Source organism: Strongylocentrotus purpuratus, unplaced genomic scaffold (genome assembly GCF_000002235.5).
Source record: "Strongylocentrotus purpuratus isolate Spur 01 unplaced genomic scaffold, Spur_5.0 spur5_scaffold_6, whole genome shotgun sequence".
Classification (NCBI taxonomy): domain Eukaryota; kingdom Metazoa; phylum Echinodermata; class Echinoidea; order Camarodonta; family Strongylocentrotidae; genus Strongylocentrotus; species Strongylocentrotus purpuratus.
This window is the reverse complement of record NW_022145612.1, coordinates 11635724-11654637: the sequence shown is the minus strand read 5'-3', so window position 1 is coordinate 11654637 and position 18914 is coordinate 11635724. Positions and strand designations below refer to the sequence as shown.

At 37.2% G+C, this 18914-nt stretch overlaps 2 protein-coding genes across 3 annotated transcripts; one reads left to right on the top strand and one right to left on the bottom strand.

Annotated features, from left to right (window-relative positions):
* Nucleotides 1-439: 439 nt before the first annotated feature.
* LOC592424 (transcription initiation factor TFIID subunit 3) lies at nt 440-13213 on the bottom strand. 2 transcript variants are annotated; one of them, XM_030973114.1, is made up of 9 exons: nt 13112-13213; nt 10160-10591; nt 8943-9185; nt 6617-8226; nt 6232-6320; nt 3984-4569; nt 3277-3516; nt 2111-2214; nt 440-807 (listed from the first exon to the last, which is right to left on the bottom strand). In XM_030973114.1, the coding sequence occupies exons 2-9, from the start codon at nt 10323-10325 to the stop codon at nt 705-707; spliced, it is 3141 nt and encodes a 1046-aa protein (XP_030828974.1). In that variant the 5' UTR covers nt 10326-10591; nt 13112-13213; the 3' UTR covers nt 440-704. The 2 variants fall into 2 exon arrangements, with proteins under 2 accessions (XP_030828974.1, XP_030828975.1); XM_030973115.1 differs by having other exon boundaries at nt 13097-13196.
* On the top strand, nt 13194-18457 carry LOC592405 (pre-rRNA-processing protein TSR2 homolog). The gene is made up of 6 exons (XM_791931.4): nt 13194-13330; nt 13918-14008; nt 14638-14729; nt 15264-15398; nt 16387-16576; nt 17079-18457. Exons 1-6 carry the CDS (start codon nt 13247-13249, stop codon nt 17138-17140), a joined length of 654 nt encoding a protein of 217 aa, XP_797024.2. The 5' UTR covers nt 13194-13246; the 3' UTR covers nt 17141-18457.
* Nucleotides 18458-18914: the final 457 nt, after the last annotated feature.

The window sequence follows — 18914 nt, the reverse complement described above, 5'->3', positions numbered from 1 at the left end:
CACATTTTAAGCAGAGGCAAATCCTATTACACAAAGTTGCTTGTAATTAAAGATAAACTTTAGTACTGGTAATGCGATTACATTGTGAAAGAAAAGGTGTGGAAAGGATCAGAAACAGTTGATCATGTAGCATGTAAGTATTGGTGTGCACTGCAAGGTTCTGTAGTCATCAAAATCATAATAAATTTGACCGAGTCTTGGTAAAGTAACAAGCACTCACATAGAAAGCTATATATGGGACAACACACATGGTGTCAGGGCTAGTACTACCTTGATTTCCTTGTCTTTCTATGCTCATTACTCAGCCAGTATACATTTTCTTCCAAAATTGTTTGGCACATGTCATTTATTTGTAATCTTGAACATTCAGTGTAAGTTTCGTTTGATTCTGTGAGAATTATTATTTTTTTTTTACCAGTACTGGAGTTCATCTTTAAATACAGATACAGGAAATTAATTTTACATTTTTGGGGGCAGTCTGAGGACTCCTTTCTATTTAATTACCTATTGCTTTAAAATCCACTTCAGTTAAATGACTACCTGTATTTTGTTTGTCATTTTTTCCCGTAAAATTGCAATTACAGTCGATACAGAGCTCCTTTGAAACACAAGTTTGTATTCCATAAGAACAACTGAAATATAGCATATTGAGAATGGTTAAGGAACATCAAACATCTCCTTCAACAGCTCGACAGTTGATGGATCTAATTCTTTCTGCCCTTCTTCTTCTTGCCTTTGGATTTATTCTGACATCGTTTACAATACCAGTCATTAGTTGATGGTTCTTCTGTTATTCCGACACATTCCCTGCAAGAACAAAATTATGAATATCATTTTATTAACAATATATGTATTTCTATAACAGTCCTACACATACTAAAAGTATCATGTCCGTCTTTTACTGTTGTTGTTCACATTTTTTTGGAGGAGCATTAGTAGCATTTGAAGCAGGAACCACAAAACTGATATATACTGTGATAATTTTTCATAACAATGAAAATAATGATGATATTAATAATGATTTTCTGGTGTTAACAATATGTGAAAATCTTTTTCAAGATCAATGCGATTCTGATAGAAAAAGTATCAAAACTTTATAAATAACAATGCTGGCAATAAATGCAATTCATAAAGCAATACAAAAAAAAATATTTATGTAAACTTTAAAGCTTAAAACATCTTTAATAGAGTTGATCACAATCAACATTGTAAGTGCATATTTCAAGTACACACATTATCTTCGATAGCAGAACAGAAGAGAGAGGGGGAGGAGATGACTGGTAATCCAACACTTGCTAAATGATGTAGGGTAAGCTTTTGGGTGGCAATTGAGTTTTAGACTACATTTAGAGTACGGAATAAGGTAGCATAATTTACTAGATTGATAGCGCACTACACAAGAGGTATATATTATTATTACTATTATCATCTGGCATAGGATAAAGTTTTGGTCAATGACTCAAAGAGATAGTTGAGTTCTGTTGCAGAGGGCGCTACACAAAATATTTTTGTTGTGAGATAATGAAAAACTGATTGTCAAATTTGAAAGAACATACAATTTAAATGACAAAATCATCTTTGTTTGATCAAAATCGGTTCAGAGACGGCTGACAAAATCTATAAATATAATGATTTTTAATATTGGTGTAACACCATAAATATTCAATAATTTGAACCAGCCTTGAAAAAACGAAATAGCGCCTTTCTACGTTGTATTTCAGCCAATGCCGATGTTGGCTGTTTTGTTGGCTTTTTTGTGTTTGTTATATTACGCACAACCAGCCGGCCCATGTATTGTTATTATTAATTAATTCATTAATTAACGGTCACCATATTTTTTTTCAAAGTGGAGCTGAATTGGTATGATCATATTGGCTAAATTTCCCCCATTTCGCGGTCTAAAATTACCTTCAAAGCAATTTTAGGTCCTAAAAGGGCACTAGAAACGTCATAGATAGGAATAAAAGCAATAACCATGCACTATGAAGGCATTTGCACTTTTGGCAGTCTGCAAACAGAACTTAACTATCCCTTTAAGTTAGGAATCTGACCAGCATTGAAAATAACAATGGTCACCAGATCACACAATCAAATGAGTTGAATGACTTACCAATGGTACCAATCATCACATGTATCACAACCAATCATTGGCAGGACGCCATCATCTGCTTTCTTGCAGGCTGGACAATACCAAATCTTCTCACCATCTTCATTCTGTCAAAAAGAAGTGATAACAAAAATAAGCATAAGAAGTATTGGTGACCAGGGTCCAGGCACCACAAAACCACAAAAGGTTCCATGGTGTGATTTTCAGCCAGAGCTCAATGAAGGTGTACTTGGTCAGCATGGTCAAATTTTAGCATTTCCTGAAAGAGCATACTTTCTTTTCTGCACCGGTATTATAGAATTTGGAATCACTAAACAATCTATACAGAAAATTGTAAGTTTGGCAGTGTTTATACTTTATAGACCTATGTTGAACTGATTTTGAGTTTGTTGTAGTTTTCGTATCTTAACAATAACTTGTCCCATTTTTATCTTCCATAACTTGATAATTGAGTAAGCTGTTAAATTGATAGCTGGACAAAATACGGAACAGGGTGTGTGCAATTGGTATGCCAAGGCTTTAGAACAATCTGATTATCCCTTCACAAATTTCTATAGAGATCTAATCCTCCTGTTGTCATCCTGCACAAAACATTGTGGGTCAGAGTGAATGAAATACACAACATACTTGAAATGCCCTTTTCTCTCAAGTAACATACACTAGGACTGGACATTCTTCTCTCTTCGCATCAGATTAGTAACATGCCATATGACAAGTTATACCTCATTTTACATTTGAGAATTTCCTGTTTTAGAGTCACAATTTTAGGATTTTTTAGTGACAAAATGCTCGGTAAGATTCTATTTCACTGGAAATACATGTATATAATATTTTCTTATAATATATTCTGCGTAATGTAACTTTAAACACTTTTAAATTATGGTAGGAGAATAAAATTAGTTTTAGGAGAAGCAAAGAAAATAAATTAACATATATACTTTCAATTCTCAAACCCTGGGAAAACTAACTAATGTATTTATTTATGTGTTGTATCACTTATCAAAGAGGAATGCATTTTATGAGTTTCACAATTCTATTTGGCATTCCTCAGACTTTAAACTAATTGATTTCTTTCTTGTCTATCCCTTCATTTATCCATACATTGCATTAGTAATGGTTACTTTGCATGGACAATCAAATAAATCAATGTAATGAATAAACAGACTTACAACAACTGTTCCTGCTGTTTCTGCGATGAGGATACAAGGTCCATCAGCCTTTGGCTTGGGAGGCTCTGGCTCTGGTTCTGGCTCTGGCTCTGGAGGAGGAGGTGGAGGAGCAGCCTTCTGTTTCTGAGTAACCTTCTTTTTGTCCTTTTGCTTGGATGCCTTGCTGCCCTTGGTGGCTGATGGAGGCAGTGCCTTGAGAGCTGCTTTGGTTGGAGGTGGGGTCGGAGCTGGAGTGCTTGCCTGTTTCAGAAGGAGATGGACAAAAGAAACATAAGTACATTGTGGTAAAATAAATCAAATAGTGAGGACAAATAGTTTAGTCTTGAGTGAGAGCAGAGTTTGCATCCTTAGATGTCTTTATCATGTAGTGCCAGGACTTGGTGGGAAAAAAAACCTTGAGTGTACCTGGATCGGTACATTTGGTATGTAACTTCTAGTATCTGGACAGGGCCGGAAACGGGAAGGAAAAAGGGTAGGAAATACCTAAATATCTTGAACACAAAAGAGTACAATTTGAACATTGTAGTGAAATTAAAAGGGGGAAAAAAGATACCTTGCTTTTGTGTTAACAGGATTGAGTAGAAGTTTGAACACTGGTTTACTTTACATTACTTATTATATCATATCTTTAAAAAATCAAACCCCAAGAAGACCAGAGATATATCTTGCAATAAATTTTACTTCACTCGTCACAGCTTTTCCTTTACCTTTTGTTTAGATTTCTGAGGAGCTGGTGAACTGGGAGCTGCAGCCCTGCTGGAGGACCTAGGAGTAGCAGGGCTTGATGACTTGCTTGGTGGTGGGGATGGCACTGAAGGGGCAAAGATACCAGGAACAGGTTCCTTCCTCGCAGGGGTGGATGATGACTCCTTCTTCACCTTGATGGTCGGTGGTGGTGGCGATGGAGCATCAAAGTCATAGGGAGATACCTCTGCCTTAGGCTTGGTATCTACCTTGATCTTTATTGGCTTTTCTTTCACCTTCTTCTCCTTCTCCACCTTCTCCGTCTCTCTCTCAGGCTCCTTCTCTATCTTCTTCGATGTCTTCGATGATTTGGTCTCAGCTTTCGGCTTGGTTTCAACTTTCTCTTTCTTGGACGACTCTGCCTTAGGTTTGGAGTCTGTCTTTGTCTTGCTTTCTCCTTTGGACTTTGGCTCAGTCTTGGGTGAAGCGACTGATTTGGAGGATGACTTGGATGTGTCTTTGCTCTTCTTGCTTGGTACAGAAATGGATAGCTTGGGAACTGTGGGAGTCGAGACACTTGGTGGAGGTGCTGTTGTAGTCTTGATGACACTGTGAACACAATAAGGAATAGAGAGTAGGGAAGAGCCAATTGATATATATTACGATTTGTTGATGAAAATGTGTTTTCTAAACAACATCCCTACATATCCTTTCCTTGAGAACATTCAAGTGACAAGTTCATATAAAGGAAGTCTTGTTTTGTGAATGAATTCACTGCAGGAATAGATATCATAGTTAGGTAGTATACTCTTAAACTGCTACTTAACATAATTCTCCTTGTTTCAAGTCTGAACAATTTATTATCCATATATTCCCAGAGGCACATTTATCTACCATGTTAAAAGCATAATCCTCTTATAATTTGTTTTTGGAGGGGATAGGGGTTATGGTTGATGCATTCTACCATGAATTTTACTGAATTTGAAGAAATAATGTAATATAAAGGAATGGAAAAAAAAGCGTAAATTTGTAACTTTATCTTTTTGTCTAGTCTGTTTCTTTTTCCCTCCCAAATCAACAAAATCACAATATTTTCTACGCCTAATTCAATGGAGGTTCCATTCAAGTGGCTTGATTTCTTTAGCAGCAGATTTGTAAAGCCAAACAATTTTTAGTATGAAGATGTGAGAAGCCCTTTATTGGCATCATAAACTTCACTGTTTGTGCTGATTTCATTGAATAGTAACAAATTGTGTTATAATCTAGAAAGAGGCAAAATGACTTTTGGACATCATGGAGTGATAGGACCCAGGAGACTTACAATATTTCAACCTTCCCATTTTATGTAGCTTGATTCTCACTTTTGTAATTTGGGAAGATAATAATAATAATAATAATACATTACATTTATAATGTGCTTCATACAATGTTTCTAAGCGCAAAAGAAAGAAGAAAGGACAAGGAAGGAAGGAAAAGTGAGAAATACTAAAGAAACATAATACTAAATACTAAAGATGAAATGATTCATAAAGCAAAGTTTGTATGGCAGTTCTACGCTGGGCATCGGCTAATAAAGGCCATTGAAATTAACATTGTGATGTTTCTATGGTGATCCAACAGAGATTAAGGCTGTGAAGGGTAGTCGAATGCTCGAGTACCCGCACGGTTGACAACTACTCGGGTACGATTTCTCGTACCCGAATATTCGGCCGCAATTTTTTTTTTTTTTTTTAATGTCCAGGCCGACGCTTACCCGTGCCTGGGTGAGCGGCGGCCGCTGGCATGGTGCCGTCGGTAAAAATGTTTCCCAACTCAAGCACTGTCAAACTCACCACTCAGAAACTGGGACCAAATGTCTGGATTTCTGCTTGGACTTGGAGGAAAATGGATTATTCTGCCATCTTTGGTTTTTAAAACAGCATTGTTCACTGTTATTATTATTATTAAATCGGCGCCTTCAACTGCAACTCAAAGTAAAATTGCATGCGTTTTCGGCGACAGAACTGGGATACTGCTCCAGTGGTATGTATGGTGGTGGCAAAAAAAAAAAAAAAAATCAAAAAAATTCAAAAAAACATGGCGTCCGAATACTCGAGTATTCGCTTGTAAGCATGGGAGTGTACTCGGGTACCTCATTACACTGTTGTGCACAGCCTTAATAGAGATGCAAAGCATGCGTTGAATTTGACACCGATACGAAGCATGAGAGCCCTGCTTAATTTCCATATAGACTAGCACCTAAACTTACTAATATTTACATCAAATACTTACATTTTGGGGGTATCCCCTCCAGCAGGTGCAGCACCCAATTTGAAGGTGATCTTGGGGATAGTTGGCGTGGACACCACCTCTTCTTTATCCTGAACAACAAATTAAATGGAAAGGGAGAATGTATTATTTTTCGTAATTTCTCTGCAGACCTACATACAGTATATATCACTCACACATACATCACAACCAGTGTTCTAAAATAATTACTGGTAGTACAGTAAAAATTGTATAAAAATTATCTTCAAATGGAGAAACTGGTTTTTAAAGACAGATATCATATCTATGAATGTTTATATTTATTTCATTGTCGATGAAGGGAATAAACTTAGAACATTTTTCAGGGAGATGTTTTTCACCTAGAAAAAACAACAAAGAACTAACCAACCTTTTTAAATGATTCCTTTTTCTTGTCCTTAGATATTGGAGTCTTTTTCTTGTCCTTGGAGCTCTTTTTCTCTCTGTCTGAAGAGTCTAACTCACTTGAGCTGGTCTTCAGTCTCTTCACTTTAGGCTTTTCCTTGTCTGAAATCTTCGCCTTATCTGGTTTTCTAGACTTTTCTTTAACCACATCCTTCTTCTCTGATTGTGGAACGGCAATCTTGAATTGAAGTTTGGAGCCAGCACTCTTGATGAGACTCAATTTTCCAATTGGTAGACGTTTCTCTGGACTTGAGTCTTCTTGTGGTTTCATGGAACTGGGTGCAATGCCATGCTTTGAAGCTTTGGATTTTATCTTTATATCAATGCTCTTCTGCTTCAGCTTTTTTACCTTCAGCTGTTTCTGTTTGTCCTTTTCTTTGACTTTCTTGAATTTCTTCTTGATCACTCTCATCTCATCATTTCCAGAAGTTTTCCTTTCTGTTTTGATGACCAACTTTGGCGTCTTCCCGTCTGTTGACGATGAATTTTTCCTCTTCACAGCTTTAGGTGTGGTGTGCTTCTTGTCCGATGATCCAACAGAATCATAATAGCTCTGTACATCATCCTTACTCTTTTTGCTCTTCAGTTTATGTTTTATTTTTGACTTGTCCTTACTTCCTAACTTTTTCTTATCCTTCTCAGGTTTCTTAGATTTGAGTAGATTCTCACTGAGTGGAGATAAACTCCTGTCTCTGTCTTGCTTGGCCTTTGCGACCACATCACTTTTTCCACGGTAACTATCTGAGTTTTGTGAAGGGTTCTTTGATTGCTCAATATCTGCATCAAGCGACAAGGGATCATTGAAAGATCCTTTAGCATCAGATGGAGACAGTGTAGGGTCCTTTGATGGTTTACTATCAAACTCATCATCATCAAAGTCATACACAGATGGCACTGTTTTTTCTTTCTTCACAGCTTCTTGAAGCTTCTCCTGTTGTTTCTTGTTAGCTGAACTAGACAACTTAGGACTCTTTGGTGGAGGAAAAAGGAACTCTCCGGCTTTATCTCCAATCCCTGGTGTGCCAGAGGTCTTGGACTTCACTATCGGGTACTTGGATGATGGAGAAAACATTGAAGACTTTGTTTGAGTTTTCTGCTTTGGCGTCGCTGCTGGCTTTGCCGATTTAGGAGACTTTGGCTCAGCTGTGGTCTTCTTGACTCCCTTGGGAGATTTCTGTTGCAACCTGTCAACGATTGTTTCCTCTGATCGATTAAGGAGTCCATCTGTTATAGCCTTGTTGGCTCTGATAGGAGTTCCATCCCCACCCAAGGCAGCTTTGAGCACACGTTGTGGTGGTGTAGTGGCGATGGGAAGCTTGCCTTCTCTCTTTGGAGTAAGCTCTCCTCCAATGCCAATCAGCACTGCTGTGAGCTCCTGCGGTGTGCCATCCCCATCCAGACGGAGCCTCTTCATGGCCTGATCACTGAACAGAGGACTAGAGGTGTCTCTCTTCTCGCCCCTAGGAGATGTATGGCTGCCTCCCATGGGTGAGATTAGCCTAGACTCTGGACTATCAGTGTCCATCGATACAGACATGATGCTATCTCTGTGATGACCAATGGGTGCTCCAAAGTCTGAAGAGAAAGAATGTGACAAGGGGGTGAATATAAATGTATAGGATTAATATAACAACTAAAATCAGGATAAAACGGAAGTTGCAGTATTAAGCTATATTCCTATTTCTAACACATTGAATGGTGTAATGAATTAATATTTTTTTAAACACATAAATTATTGCTTTATAATTGCATATACAGTATATGATCAGTCTATGAGGTTTCTGTTAGATCACTGATGAAACTTTGAATGTGAAGACAGTAGAAGAGGGTAACTTGAGGAGAACAGAAAGAACCACGGTACAGAAGATGCGTGGCGTGAAACTGTCCATTGGAAAGAACACAAGTGGACGCATGAAATGGTTGTATCTAGAAGAAACTGAGGTGGAAGTGGTAAAGGCTAGTCATCGATTGATTAACATTCCTTAATCCTCAAGAAATATTGTTATTACTTTTGAAATATGCATAGTATGTTTATAGAAATCCTTGCATTTTTTAAATCACAGATGATTGAGCAATGTCTCAATAAAGTACATTTATGTCTGTATCAAACAACATAAATTGTCAACTGAACATATCCCTGGCCCACCCCTTCCTAGAAGCAATTTTGGTAAAAAGCTTTTAAAAACCTACTCTCAAACACAATATCAACCCGAACCCTATATCTTTCTTAAAGTAAAGCCTGGAGCAAATGTGGCCACAGAGGTCAGATCGCTCTCGGACACCATACTCACCATCAGACAACCCAATGATAGGTGGTAGATGAGCGGGGATGTACTGCAGCCTCTCCCTGTCATCCCTGCTCCCTGGTTTAGGGTGCTGGAGATCATTCTGTCTACGCAAAGGAAACTGAGGGATGTCATGCTTAAACGGGATAGGATCCACATCCCTGATGTAGTTCTCTAGCTCGTACAGACTGACTCCCATCTGTCTGAAGGTCAGGCCAAGGTCATCCACGTTGGGCTCTGTCCTTCCATCTATAGAGTGATCATCACAAAATGTGAAGATTTGGTTGTCATGCTACATTTGAAATGAACTTCTAGAAAATGCTCGAAAAAATACAAATTTTCACAATTTTGACTATCATGAACATTTTAACTGTCACAATATATCTGCATAAATTGCAATATCAAAAACATATTCAACCCAAAGACAACTTATTCTGTACTACCCATTAACCCTGTAAACAATCATCAGATCGGATGCCGATACCGATCCGATCAGGGGTGATCGGAGAATAATTTCCGATCGCCGATCAATTAAAATGAGCCGTCATCTTGGATTATAATGCATACCTACATTATAATCCAAGATGGCGGCCCGCATGTTTTGCCTCTGCTCTTAGACCAATATTATTAATTTTAAATTCATGAAAAGGCACCAAATATCAACAAACATGGTCTACAACAACTCCAAATGACAAAATAATTCCAGCCATGATTTTTTTTGAGCATTTGATAGCCCAAAACTTGAAAATTTTCGTCATTAAAAAAAAAACAGCCAATTTTTTTTGTTGATCTTTCGATCCGATACCGATCAAAGGTGCGAGGGTGTCGCTCCGATCTTCCGATCCGATCAGAGCCCCAACTTACAGGGTTACTTCCCATGGGCTTGACACAGGCGGCACCCACGTCCCAGCAACTAGTTTAACAACTTGTAACAAGTAATGCATCTCAGTTGCACCAAAAAGAAATAATTGCTGAAGCCATTACTTTTGAATGGAAGTGAAATGTTTTAATACCTAGCGCTCATGGAACACCAGTAATTAGTAGTAATTTCCAAGATATATTGGGCTTCACACATAAAACAACATAATCTTGTGATGTTTTGTATGTTATCATCTCGCCTGAAAATTAAATAAGTAAATAAATCAATAAATAAATAAATCATTTCATCCCAAATACCAATGCTGTGGTGATGAAACAATACACTTTTAGAAGAGAGAACTTACATTGTTCTGCATAACAGTGGGAGACTGTGGCAAGTTGTTGGATGTACCTCTGCAAGACATCAGTCAGAAGGTCACATGGGGTTGAATGTATGGAATGCCATCCTAGTTCCTGGCAGATCTGAGCCATGGAAATACGCAGCAATGCTTGACAGAATCCGTCAGCCATGATGTCACAGCATATGTTTATCCCCAAAGTTAATGTCTACTAGATTGCACTGTTCCAAACTGAAATCTGCTTTCATATAAACTTTTGGTCATTCTATTTCTTCTGAACATCTTTGAAGAATCCTATTTTAAGTTTGACACTCTCCTAGCACAATGGTGGCATTATCAATATGCTAAACCTGGAGCATTACACCATGCTCACATATTTCATATTGTGATTTCTGTATGTAGCTCTACAGACATCCCGTGCTTGGTGCTTGGAGTGGTCTAAAAGAAAGAAAGAGAAGGGAAATTAATAATCAAAAGAATACATACATTTCTTGTAAATTTTGAAGTCATACATCCTTATACGATTTATGATCACATATCACACCGATAGAAAGAGAATTTCTCCTGCTCTTGATCAGAATTTCATCGCCTATTTCTCTTCTTTCTATTGGCTATTCTTCTCTGTACCATTCATAGGGGTCGTTTCATCCGATGAAAATCAGGCCGATATGAAAGGGGTATAATTCTAGATATCAGGAATTCAGGATGGAATTTCTGTTTAATCAATTTTCTTCTGATGTCACCTGCAACTACAACTAGACTATGAAGTCACCAATGTAAATTCTGCAGTTATGTTTGATTGGAATGAAGATGTAAGAGATGATTTTTTTGTTAACCACACAGCAACATCAAATCTCAGAAATCCAAGCGATTGAAAACAGTATGTTCCCAGCCTTTAATGACCAGTGTCTCTAGTGTAGCTAGTCTAGTTTAAGTTTGACTTGTACTTGAACTTGAAGTCAGATAAAATTATTAAAAACATTTTCAGTAGGGGCGCTGGTCCGAGAATGAGGATCGTCCTCATAAACGTGGATATCCTCATAAACGCGGACAAAATGCGTCCTCATAAACAAGGATCGTCTGCATTTTCGTGGACATTTTTTTTCATCGGCGCTCTGTGGGTTTCAGGTTACCGAACCGCCTGCTGGCAATGCCAAATTTGGATTCCCCAGGGGAAAATAACCCTAGTTCTAGTAGTTGACCATCTTCTTTTATGGGTTGTCCGTCTTCCCAAGGATTTATTGCTCATAATGTTCAGTGAAGGTCTCTGTACAAAGTCAATGTAAAATGCATCAAGAAAATCATCCCGGAATCCGTTTTTTGCATCGCCAATGTGCCGATCAAAAATATGGAACATCTGCTTTTTTGCAGACGATCCTTGGTTTTGAGGACGCATTGGTCCGCGTTTACAAAGACAATTTTCGTTTATGAAGACGATCCTTATTCTCCGCCCCTACTGATTTTGGGGGCTACTTTTCAAGCTTGCTTGCATGATAATAATAGGGTGTCTGAACGATTTTTCAATTTTCAATTTGGGATCGTTTTTCACCATTTTTGTTTGATATTTGAATTAAAAATGTAATCAGAATAATACATTTCAAATTTCAAGTCTCGCCGATGTTTCTATCAAAAGATACAGCCCATTCAAAACGCTGAAATATTCATAGCATTTTGCTCAGAATCGACGAAAAAGACGTACACGCAGAGTTATGTTGTTTTGCTAAATTTAGCCAAACAGCTGTATCGCGCGATATGCAAGCGTATGCATTTCGTACGCAAGTTGCTCAGCCAATGCGCGACTTGCAAGCTTGAGCCACGCTGTCTCCGCGATATGTGCCATTGACTAGTATGGGTTACCGTTCCCGCCATAGAACCCGGAAGTGAATACACGTTGTAGTCAATGGCAATATCGCGGAGACAACTCTCCGCGATATTGCCATTGACTACAACGTGTATTCACTTCCGGGTTCTATGGGGGGAACGGCCACCCATACTTTCATTCACTATAAGCGCACATGTTACGCGATGTAACCATGGTTTGGACTGAGCGGAGCTCACGCCTCCCTAATTAGCTGATTCCAAAAATGTGGGAAGGATATTTTCAAACTGTTATAACAAATGATCCCTTGGGGCTAGCGAAAAAAAAAGCATCTGGATATTATCCTTACGTCTAGCCCTGCTTAAGCCGCGGGGCGGCAGCTCAGGAAAGTGGCAAATTTTGGAGCTAGGATGCAAACAACATTTCAATCGCTGTTTTGACCAAGATATTTTTAGAATTCTGGGGGTGGCCCCCGATGGGGAATATGGAGAAAAACCTGCTCTTTCATATGACACCTCATTTATTGAGTTTCACCTTCAGGATCATTTGTTATAAAGGTTTGAATTTCAAATTTTTTCATAAAATCATTGACCAATTTTGGATGGTCGCGCAATGCACGTAGACCACATAGGGAAGCGTACAATCTCTATGGGAAGGGTTTTAGCACACAACATTGGGTGCGCGATCAGACACCCTAATAATAACATTATTTAATCAGTTTTGCATTGAACTCTATGCAAACCTTGAGGGGCTCTTTTAGACCTGTGTAGAATACAACTTTAAAAAATCAGAGATCATAATCGTAATGTAGCCAAGTATCTTAAACTCCGCCTACACCTTGTTTATTGACACTTGAGGTATGTCAAATCAGAGCTGGCCTGCAAAGCATGGCCTTGCCGCCGCGTCTTGCCCAAGCGACCGACAGCTGCAGCCTCAGGCCCAGGCTCTAGTAGCTAGGCCCCGCGCTCTTCCTCCGGGAAGGCTCGGCGAGCTCGTGTACCGTAAATGGGGTGTAGTCATGCATCAATCCAGCTTAATTACACACATCATCACAGCACATTCACATCATTCATCACGTCGAAAATCATATGATAGGCACACAGAAATATACATATAATACTAACGATTATTATAGCTACCTTAAAACATTGAAGAAGAGTGTCTTTCCAACGTGAATTAAGGTTCTTTAGTGGACTTTCGTCCCATCTGTGTGCAGTTTTCGTGACAAACATTGGCTCAAGAAATTCGCTGAGGGCGCTGAAACTGTGAAAAGCATGGCGTATGCAGGAGCAAAAGAGCATCTTGTGGTTTTTCACCAAAGTATTCAATCTATATTCGATGGATGGACCGGTCTACAGGTAAATACAGACATCCCCAAAGATAGGGAAAAATTACATTACGAGATTTGTTATTACAAGTAATTTCCATTGTTATTGTCACCCCCTGTATTTTTTCTAGCCCCATGTGTTGTAATCCGTGTTAGTAATACTTAGTGGGTCTATCTACATGATCTATGCAGAGAACTTATACAAATTGCTAGAGATCTACTAGTGCTAGTTGCTACCATCTAAAAATTTGGTTAAAGAGAGTGAATCTTAGGCTGATGTAGGTCTTCTTAACGTTGCCGTGAATGTTTTGTTGTGCGCATTAATTAAGGTCTCAGTTTCACTGTCACATGAATGAGTCTATGTTTTCATACGACGTACTCGGCTGATCATTTTGATTTTATATAATATTCATCAATTCTTGTAATTGTATAGCTACATTGGATTATCTAAGTTTGAGAGCAATCAAGTCAAAATGCTGAAAATTTATTTCAGACAATGCCTTTCTTACCTGCTTACTTCGGTGTGATATTCAACAAAGCTTTAAAAGTAAACCTTTGATGCTTCGAACCATGGCATTTGATGTGCAAGACTATATTTTTAATTTATTTGATATACAGCTAGCAGTGAGGCAAGGTTATGGTGGTCCTCATGGTTTGGAGAAAGCAAGGTGGATGGTAGATGCAGTACATGATTGGTTTTTAGAAAATGGTAAGTTTTAAAGGGAGTCACTCGTCAGTTTACTTGTGCAAAAGGCCATAATTTGGATCCCGCTTCGGATCGGATGAGGGAAAAGCAAAGAATTACATAAGGTCGAATGGTCATAAAACTTGAGGCTAACCCTGGTGATTGACAACACCTGTTATAGGGTAAACACCCGAACGGTGTCGAGGTAACTACTGAGCTGAGTGTATTTGATATCTTGTAAGTCTTGATCTCCATAAATAAATCAGAGTAAGATAAGTTTCTTCGATTTTGTGTCTTTAGCGAGAGGAAAGCAAAAATATATAGGGTAGATGACAGCATTAAAATTCCATATTTTTGCTTAAAGAAATTTGGCAGCCCCTTGAAGGTAGTGAAAAAACAAAACTTGAAGTTATGAACAATTTCTTCATGCTAAATAAATAGACAAGAGGATCGGAAGGAGTGGAAGACTTTTGTTGCTGCCCTATGTGCCAGGAGGCATAATGGGCAGTAAGTAAGCAAGTAAATAGACAAGAAGTTTGTAAACAAACTATTGTTTTGTAAAAAAAGAGAGGGGGAAGAAGAAATAAAGAATCATGGGACAATACCCTTTTTCTGTTATTTATGAAGTTTCAATGAATTGTTTCTCATTTCAGATGGAATTGAACCATATGAATTGGAGGATTTTCTGGCCGACATTCTAGACCATGAATTTGACACAATAGTAGAAGATGACAGCTTAAATTTGGTATGTATAAAATTTGACTACATGTGTATATTTGATAGAAAATATATGGCTGTCATGGAGTTGGTTGTGTGAAATAACCTCCTGATTGTTTCATTGATTGTTATATGATAATTCAAGTCATGTGTGATACAATCATGAACACCATGTTAGAATTAAAATGTAAAACTTTATTTGTGACTTCTTGAAAAGCACACATTTGAGAAAGACTTTTAACATTTTATTGTGCTATATATTCCACCTAAGTGACCTAAACTGAATGTATATGTACATCTTTAAATCATAATGTATATTCTAATTAATATAAAAAAAATTGTTTCCCTAAAATTTATTTATAATAAAACAAGTCATACCATTGAACCATGATAAAATTAAAACTTATTTGTGACTCCTTAAAAAAACTGCTATTTCTTATAGACTTACTAGTCCGTTATATCCTGAGTGGAATATATGTATGTATCTTAAAAACCTGCACAATGTATGCTCTTGTGAAACAATTCAATCTTGGAGGTGGAACAACAACATTTTATTCCTTAGGTTGCTACCAATATCTGTACCAACTTCCACCTTTGTACAACTGGTCACCATGAGGCAGTTCTGGAGAAGATTAAGCAGACACCAGCAGCAAGAATTGGAGAGTGTGTGGCAGACGCAACAGAGGATATGGAAGAGGTAACTCAAAGCTGATTCTTTCACTGCTTTCATCAGTCTTAATATGTTCTTTTAAATCATGGCACCATTAATGAGTTCACAGGATTTAGAAATGATGAGATGTTTCTGTATATCATGGAGACATTTGATTTTAAAGTGTTATCTGTGTATATGTACTCCTACCAAGGAGGAGCACCATTCAGTAACATTGGGAGAAGGAGCAATTTGCTACTGGCAATACTGAAATAGACACTACCCCTTAGACCCCCAACTTACAAATCTCTTTTCTTCTTAGGATCAGCAGATGTAGAGTATTGGAGAGAAGCATACTTTTCTAACTTTGTTGATATTGAAACATCCGAGTAGTGAAAATGCAACAGCTATTAATTGTTACATCTAGATTTTATATTTTTTCTTTGATATGAAGGCATATAGATACAGTCATCAGAAAATGAAAAATTTCTTTTTGCAATGTGCAATTTCTTATAAAGTCTCCATTTAGTTTCCTTGTGTTGAGGTTGAGAAATACATTGACTATTAAATAAAGCAGTTCATCAAGAGAGATTGGGTAGAGAAGATGATAGGGTCACAAAAGCGTCTTTTATTGATTAGGTATGATGATGTATGATGGAGTTTGTAATGCATGTACTTAATCATAATTCCTCACAGAATTTGTATATGTTTGCAAGTGGGGGCCGCTGCCTTTTTACCTTTACCTTCAGTAAAGCAGATGTCTGGAGTCATAATAACGTGTTATGCAAGTGGTTTTTATTCTCTCTTTCCCTTACCTACTGTACATTCCTGTCTTTTCTTGCTCAGCTCCCTTCATTCCTTTTCTCATCTTACTCTTGTCAGAATGTATTCAACTGTTTTTTAATCTAGTTAATGTATTTTTTTTGTGGACATTTATGTATTCTTATGTTATTCATTGTTATCTCCTGCCAGTGGAGGCCAAATGTCTGTGTTTTTTTAATGTGGACAATAAAATCTAAATCTGAATTATCATCAGGATGATGTCCCAGATGGGTCAGTGCAGGATGCCAACATGCAGGCTATGCTGGGTGGAATGAGGTTAGGTCAACAATCACATGGGAGCAGTTCACAAAATAATAGCGAGATGGCAGGACCATCGTCATCATCGTCATCATCCTTAGGAGCAACAGGAGGAGCATCCTCATCTAGTTCTTCAATAAATTCAAGTAGGTTAACTGGGGTTTTCTTAATATGTTAAATATATAAAATGTTGATATACATGTGTACATACAAATATGTCATATGCTGATGTACATGGTATGGTGTATATTGAACCTGTATGAGATTCATCTTCTGCAAGCTCCTTCAAAGATGAAAGAAATGAAAAAGGAAGAAAAGAACAAAGGTTAAAAGATATGGAGAATGTTGAGAAATGAGTTTTATTGTAAAAATATTTTGAGAAATATGAAAGATTTAGGATGTGTTGTGATGGGAAACATAAATTTACTCATTTATTATCCAATGATTGTTCAACTATCTCGACCTTTTATTCTGAACATCATGAAATAAGGCCTATGCCATGCCCTTATAATTGAAACAAAATCGTCTCTGACGGCTATTTTGAGCCAAAGAGACTGTAAGAATTGAATGATTTTGTAACTCAAGTATTATAACATTGTATTTAATAGACATGGTAGTGCGTTATGTTTCACATTCTTTGTTTTACAGGACAGGAACCGGCGGAAGACGAGGATGGCTGGACAACAGTACGGAAAACAAAAAAGAAATGACACAAGGAACAACAGTTGATTTAGTTTCTAGAGATATTTATTCTTATTTATCATAGTTTATGTGTAAAACAAACACAAATTGGATGGTGGGCACACTCATGGTAGAACAAATAGAGCAGTGCTGCCAGTTTGTGTTAGTATGAAAATGGACAATTCTTAGTATTTTGTCACATACATTACGAAGCTCATGAAATATTGCGGTATACCTCATGATTGCATGAAGGTGATAGCCGTGCTATAGCTCGAACAAGACGTAATTCTACAGTTAACTCTGCATAATTTGTAGTTGCACAAGTCAAATTTCCCCTAACTTGAATCAATTTTTTTTTTACCAAACAATGCATAACATATTCTTTACATTTCATCAATCAAATTTTGCGTTAGTCAAACTATTTTTTACTGGTCCCAACAGATTTGACTGATGCAGTGTTAACTATAGTTGTATTTTTTGTTATGTTCTCAATTTTATAGTGATAATATAGTCATGTATGGGATATAGACATTACCACATACCGGGGTACCTTGTCCTTGCCTAGACACAGACCCAAATTTTTTTATATGGATCCAGGGGCTGTAACACACCATTTCCAGTTCAAACTTCTATTTGGCAAAACTGGATTGTTTTATTGGCGGACACTGACTTTTTGGAGCCATGAAACTTTTAAAATGTGAGGAATATTTTTTGTCTTGCTCGAGTGATTGGAGATTTTTTTTTCTTCAAAAAACATTGATATTGGAAACTTTGTTGATGATACATGTACCATGATTTAAGTTAATTTAAAGTACTTGTACTGGAAACAAATGAAACTGAATAATAAATATGAAGCATGGGTGATGTATTGTACAACTTTATTTTCCATAAGTTATGATACAATATACCTGAATATTCCCAAAGATTTATGATCTCTCTTAAATGATGAATTTGATTCTAGTTTTTGTTGTAAGGAAAACCCTGTAGTTCCCATCATTCATACCGATTGGCCATTAACATTTTTAATTTAAATGTAATACTCTCTTTATAATTTTATTAATCTTGTTTAATCCTTGTTAATAAATACTACACAATTCTACTGTCATATATACATGGACAGCTTTTCAAGTAACAGTCATAAGTACAAGTTCACTGACTACCCATTGAAACATGTGTATAAAATTTAACACTGTATATTTCAATACGATGTCAGTGAGCTTGTACTTACCATGATTTTCTTAAACGATGCCCTTGTAACTACAGCATTTTTTTTGTTGAGAATGTACAGGTTTAACACATTCCTTCAATACAATACAATAAAGTCATTTCTATAGCTCTTTTGCAAACTAACTGTGGTTTTACAGCGCTTCCAGCATTAAAGGTACTATGTCCCTTTTGCAGCCAACCTCAAAATCTGTAGAACTTTGCAGGAATTATGAATATGTCATGTATGTCCTATCTGTGAAATTTAAACGTTAGCAGTGTCCTCATATTCAAATTATGCAAGGAAACCCGTTTACTTGCTAGACTTTACTGTCAGACACTATTGAGTGACTGACTGGCTTTTTTTCTTCTTTGGTAATAACATACATGAAAAGAGTTGTAAAGGGTACATGAGCATTTGTCTACATCAATAACCCACTTCTTGTGATGGCCAAGATTAAACTGATTGAATCTTTGCGCAGCATAAAACGTATGACCATTCGGTACAATTGTCTGAAAATCAAGACTATTATTTTGGGGCTCTATAGCCCTAAAGTCGATTTGACAACTAATAGTCGTTATTTTCCCACTTGAAGACAT

Bases quoted from the DNA above. Each gene is read 5' to 3' on its own strand.
- LOC592424 (XM_030973114.1), bottom strand. From the start codon at position 10,325: ATGGCTGACGGATTCTGTCAAGCATTGCTGCGTATTTCCATGGCTCAG. The intron at 2,215-3,276 runs GTAAGTCTGTTT...TCTTTTTGACAG, and splicing joins AAACAGCAGGAACAGTTGTT to AATGAAGATGGTGAGAAGAT. The intron at 808-2,110 runs GTAAGTCATTCA...TTGTTCTTGCAG, and splicing joins TGTGATGATTGGTACCATTG to GGAATGTGTCGGAATAACAG.
- LOC592405 (XM_791931.4), top strand. From the start codon at position 13,247: ATGGCGTATGCAGGAGCAAAAGAGCATCTTGTGGTTTTTCACCAAAGT. The intron at 14,730-15,263 runs GTATGTATAAAA...TTTATTCCTTAG, and splicing joins AAGATGACAGCTTAAATTTG to GTTGCTACCAATATCTGTAC. The intron at 16,577-17,078 runs GTAGGTTAACTG...TTTGTTTTACAG, and splicing joins TAGTTCTTCAATAAATTCAA to GACAGGAACCGGCGGAAGAC.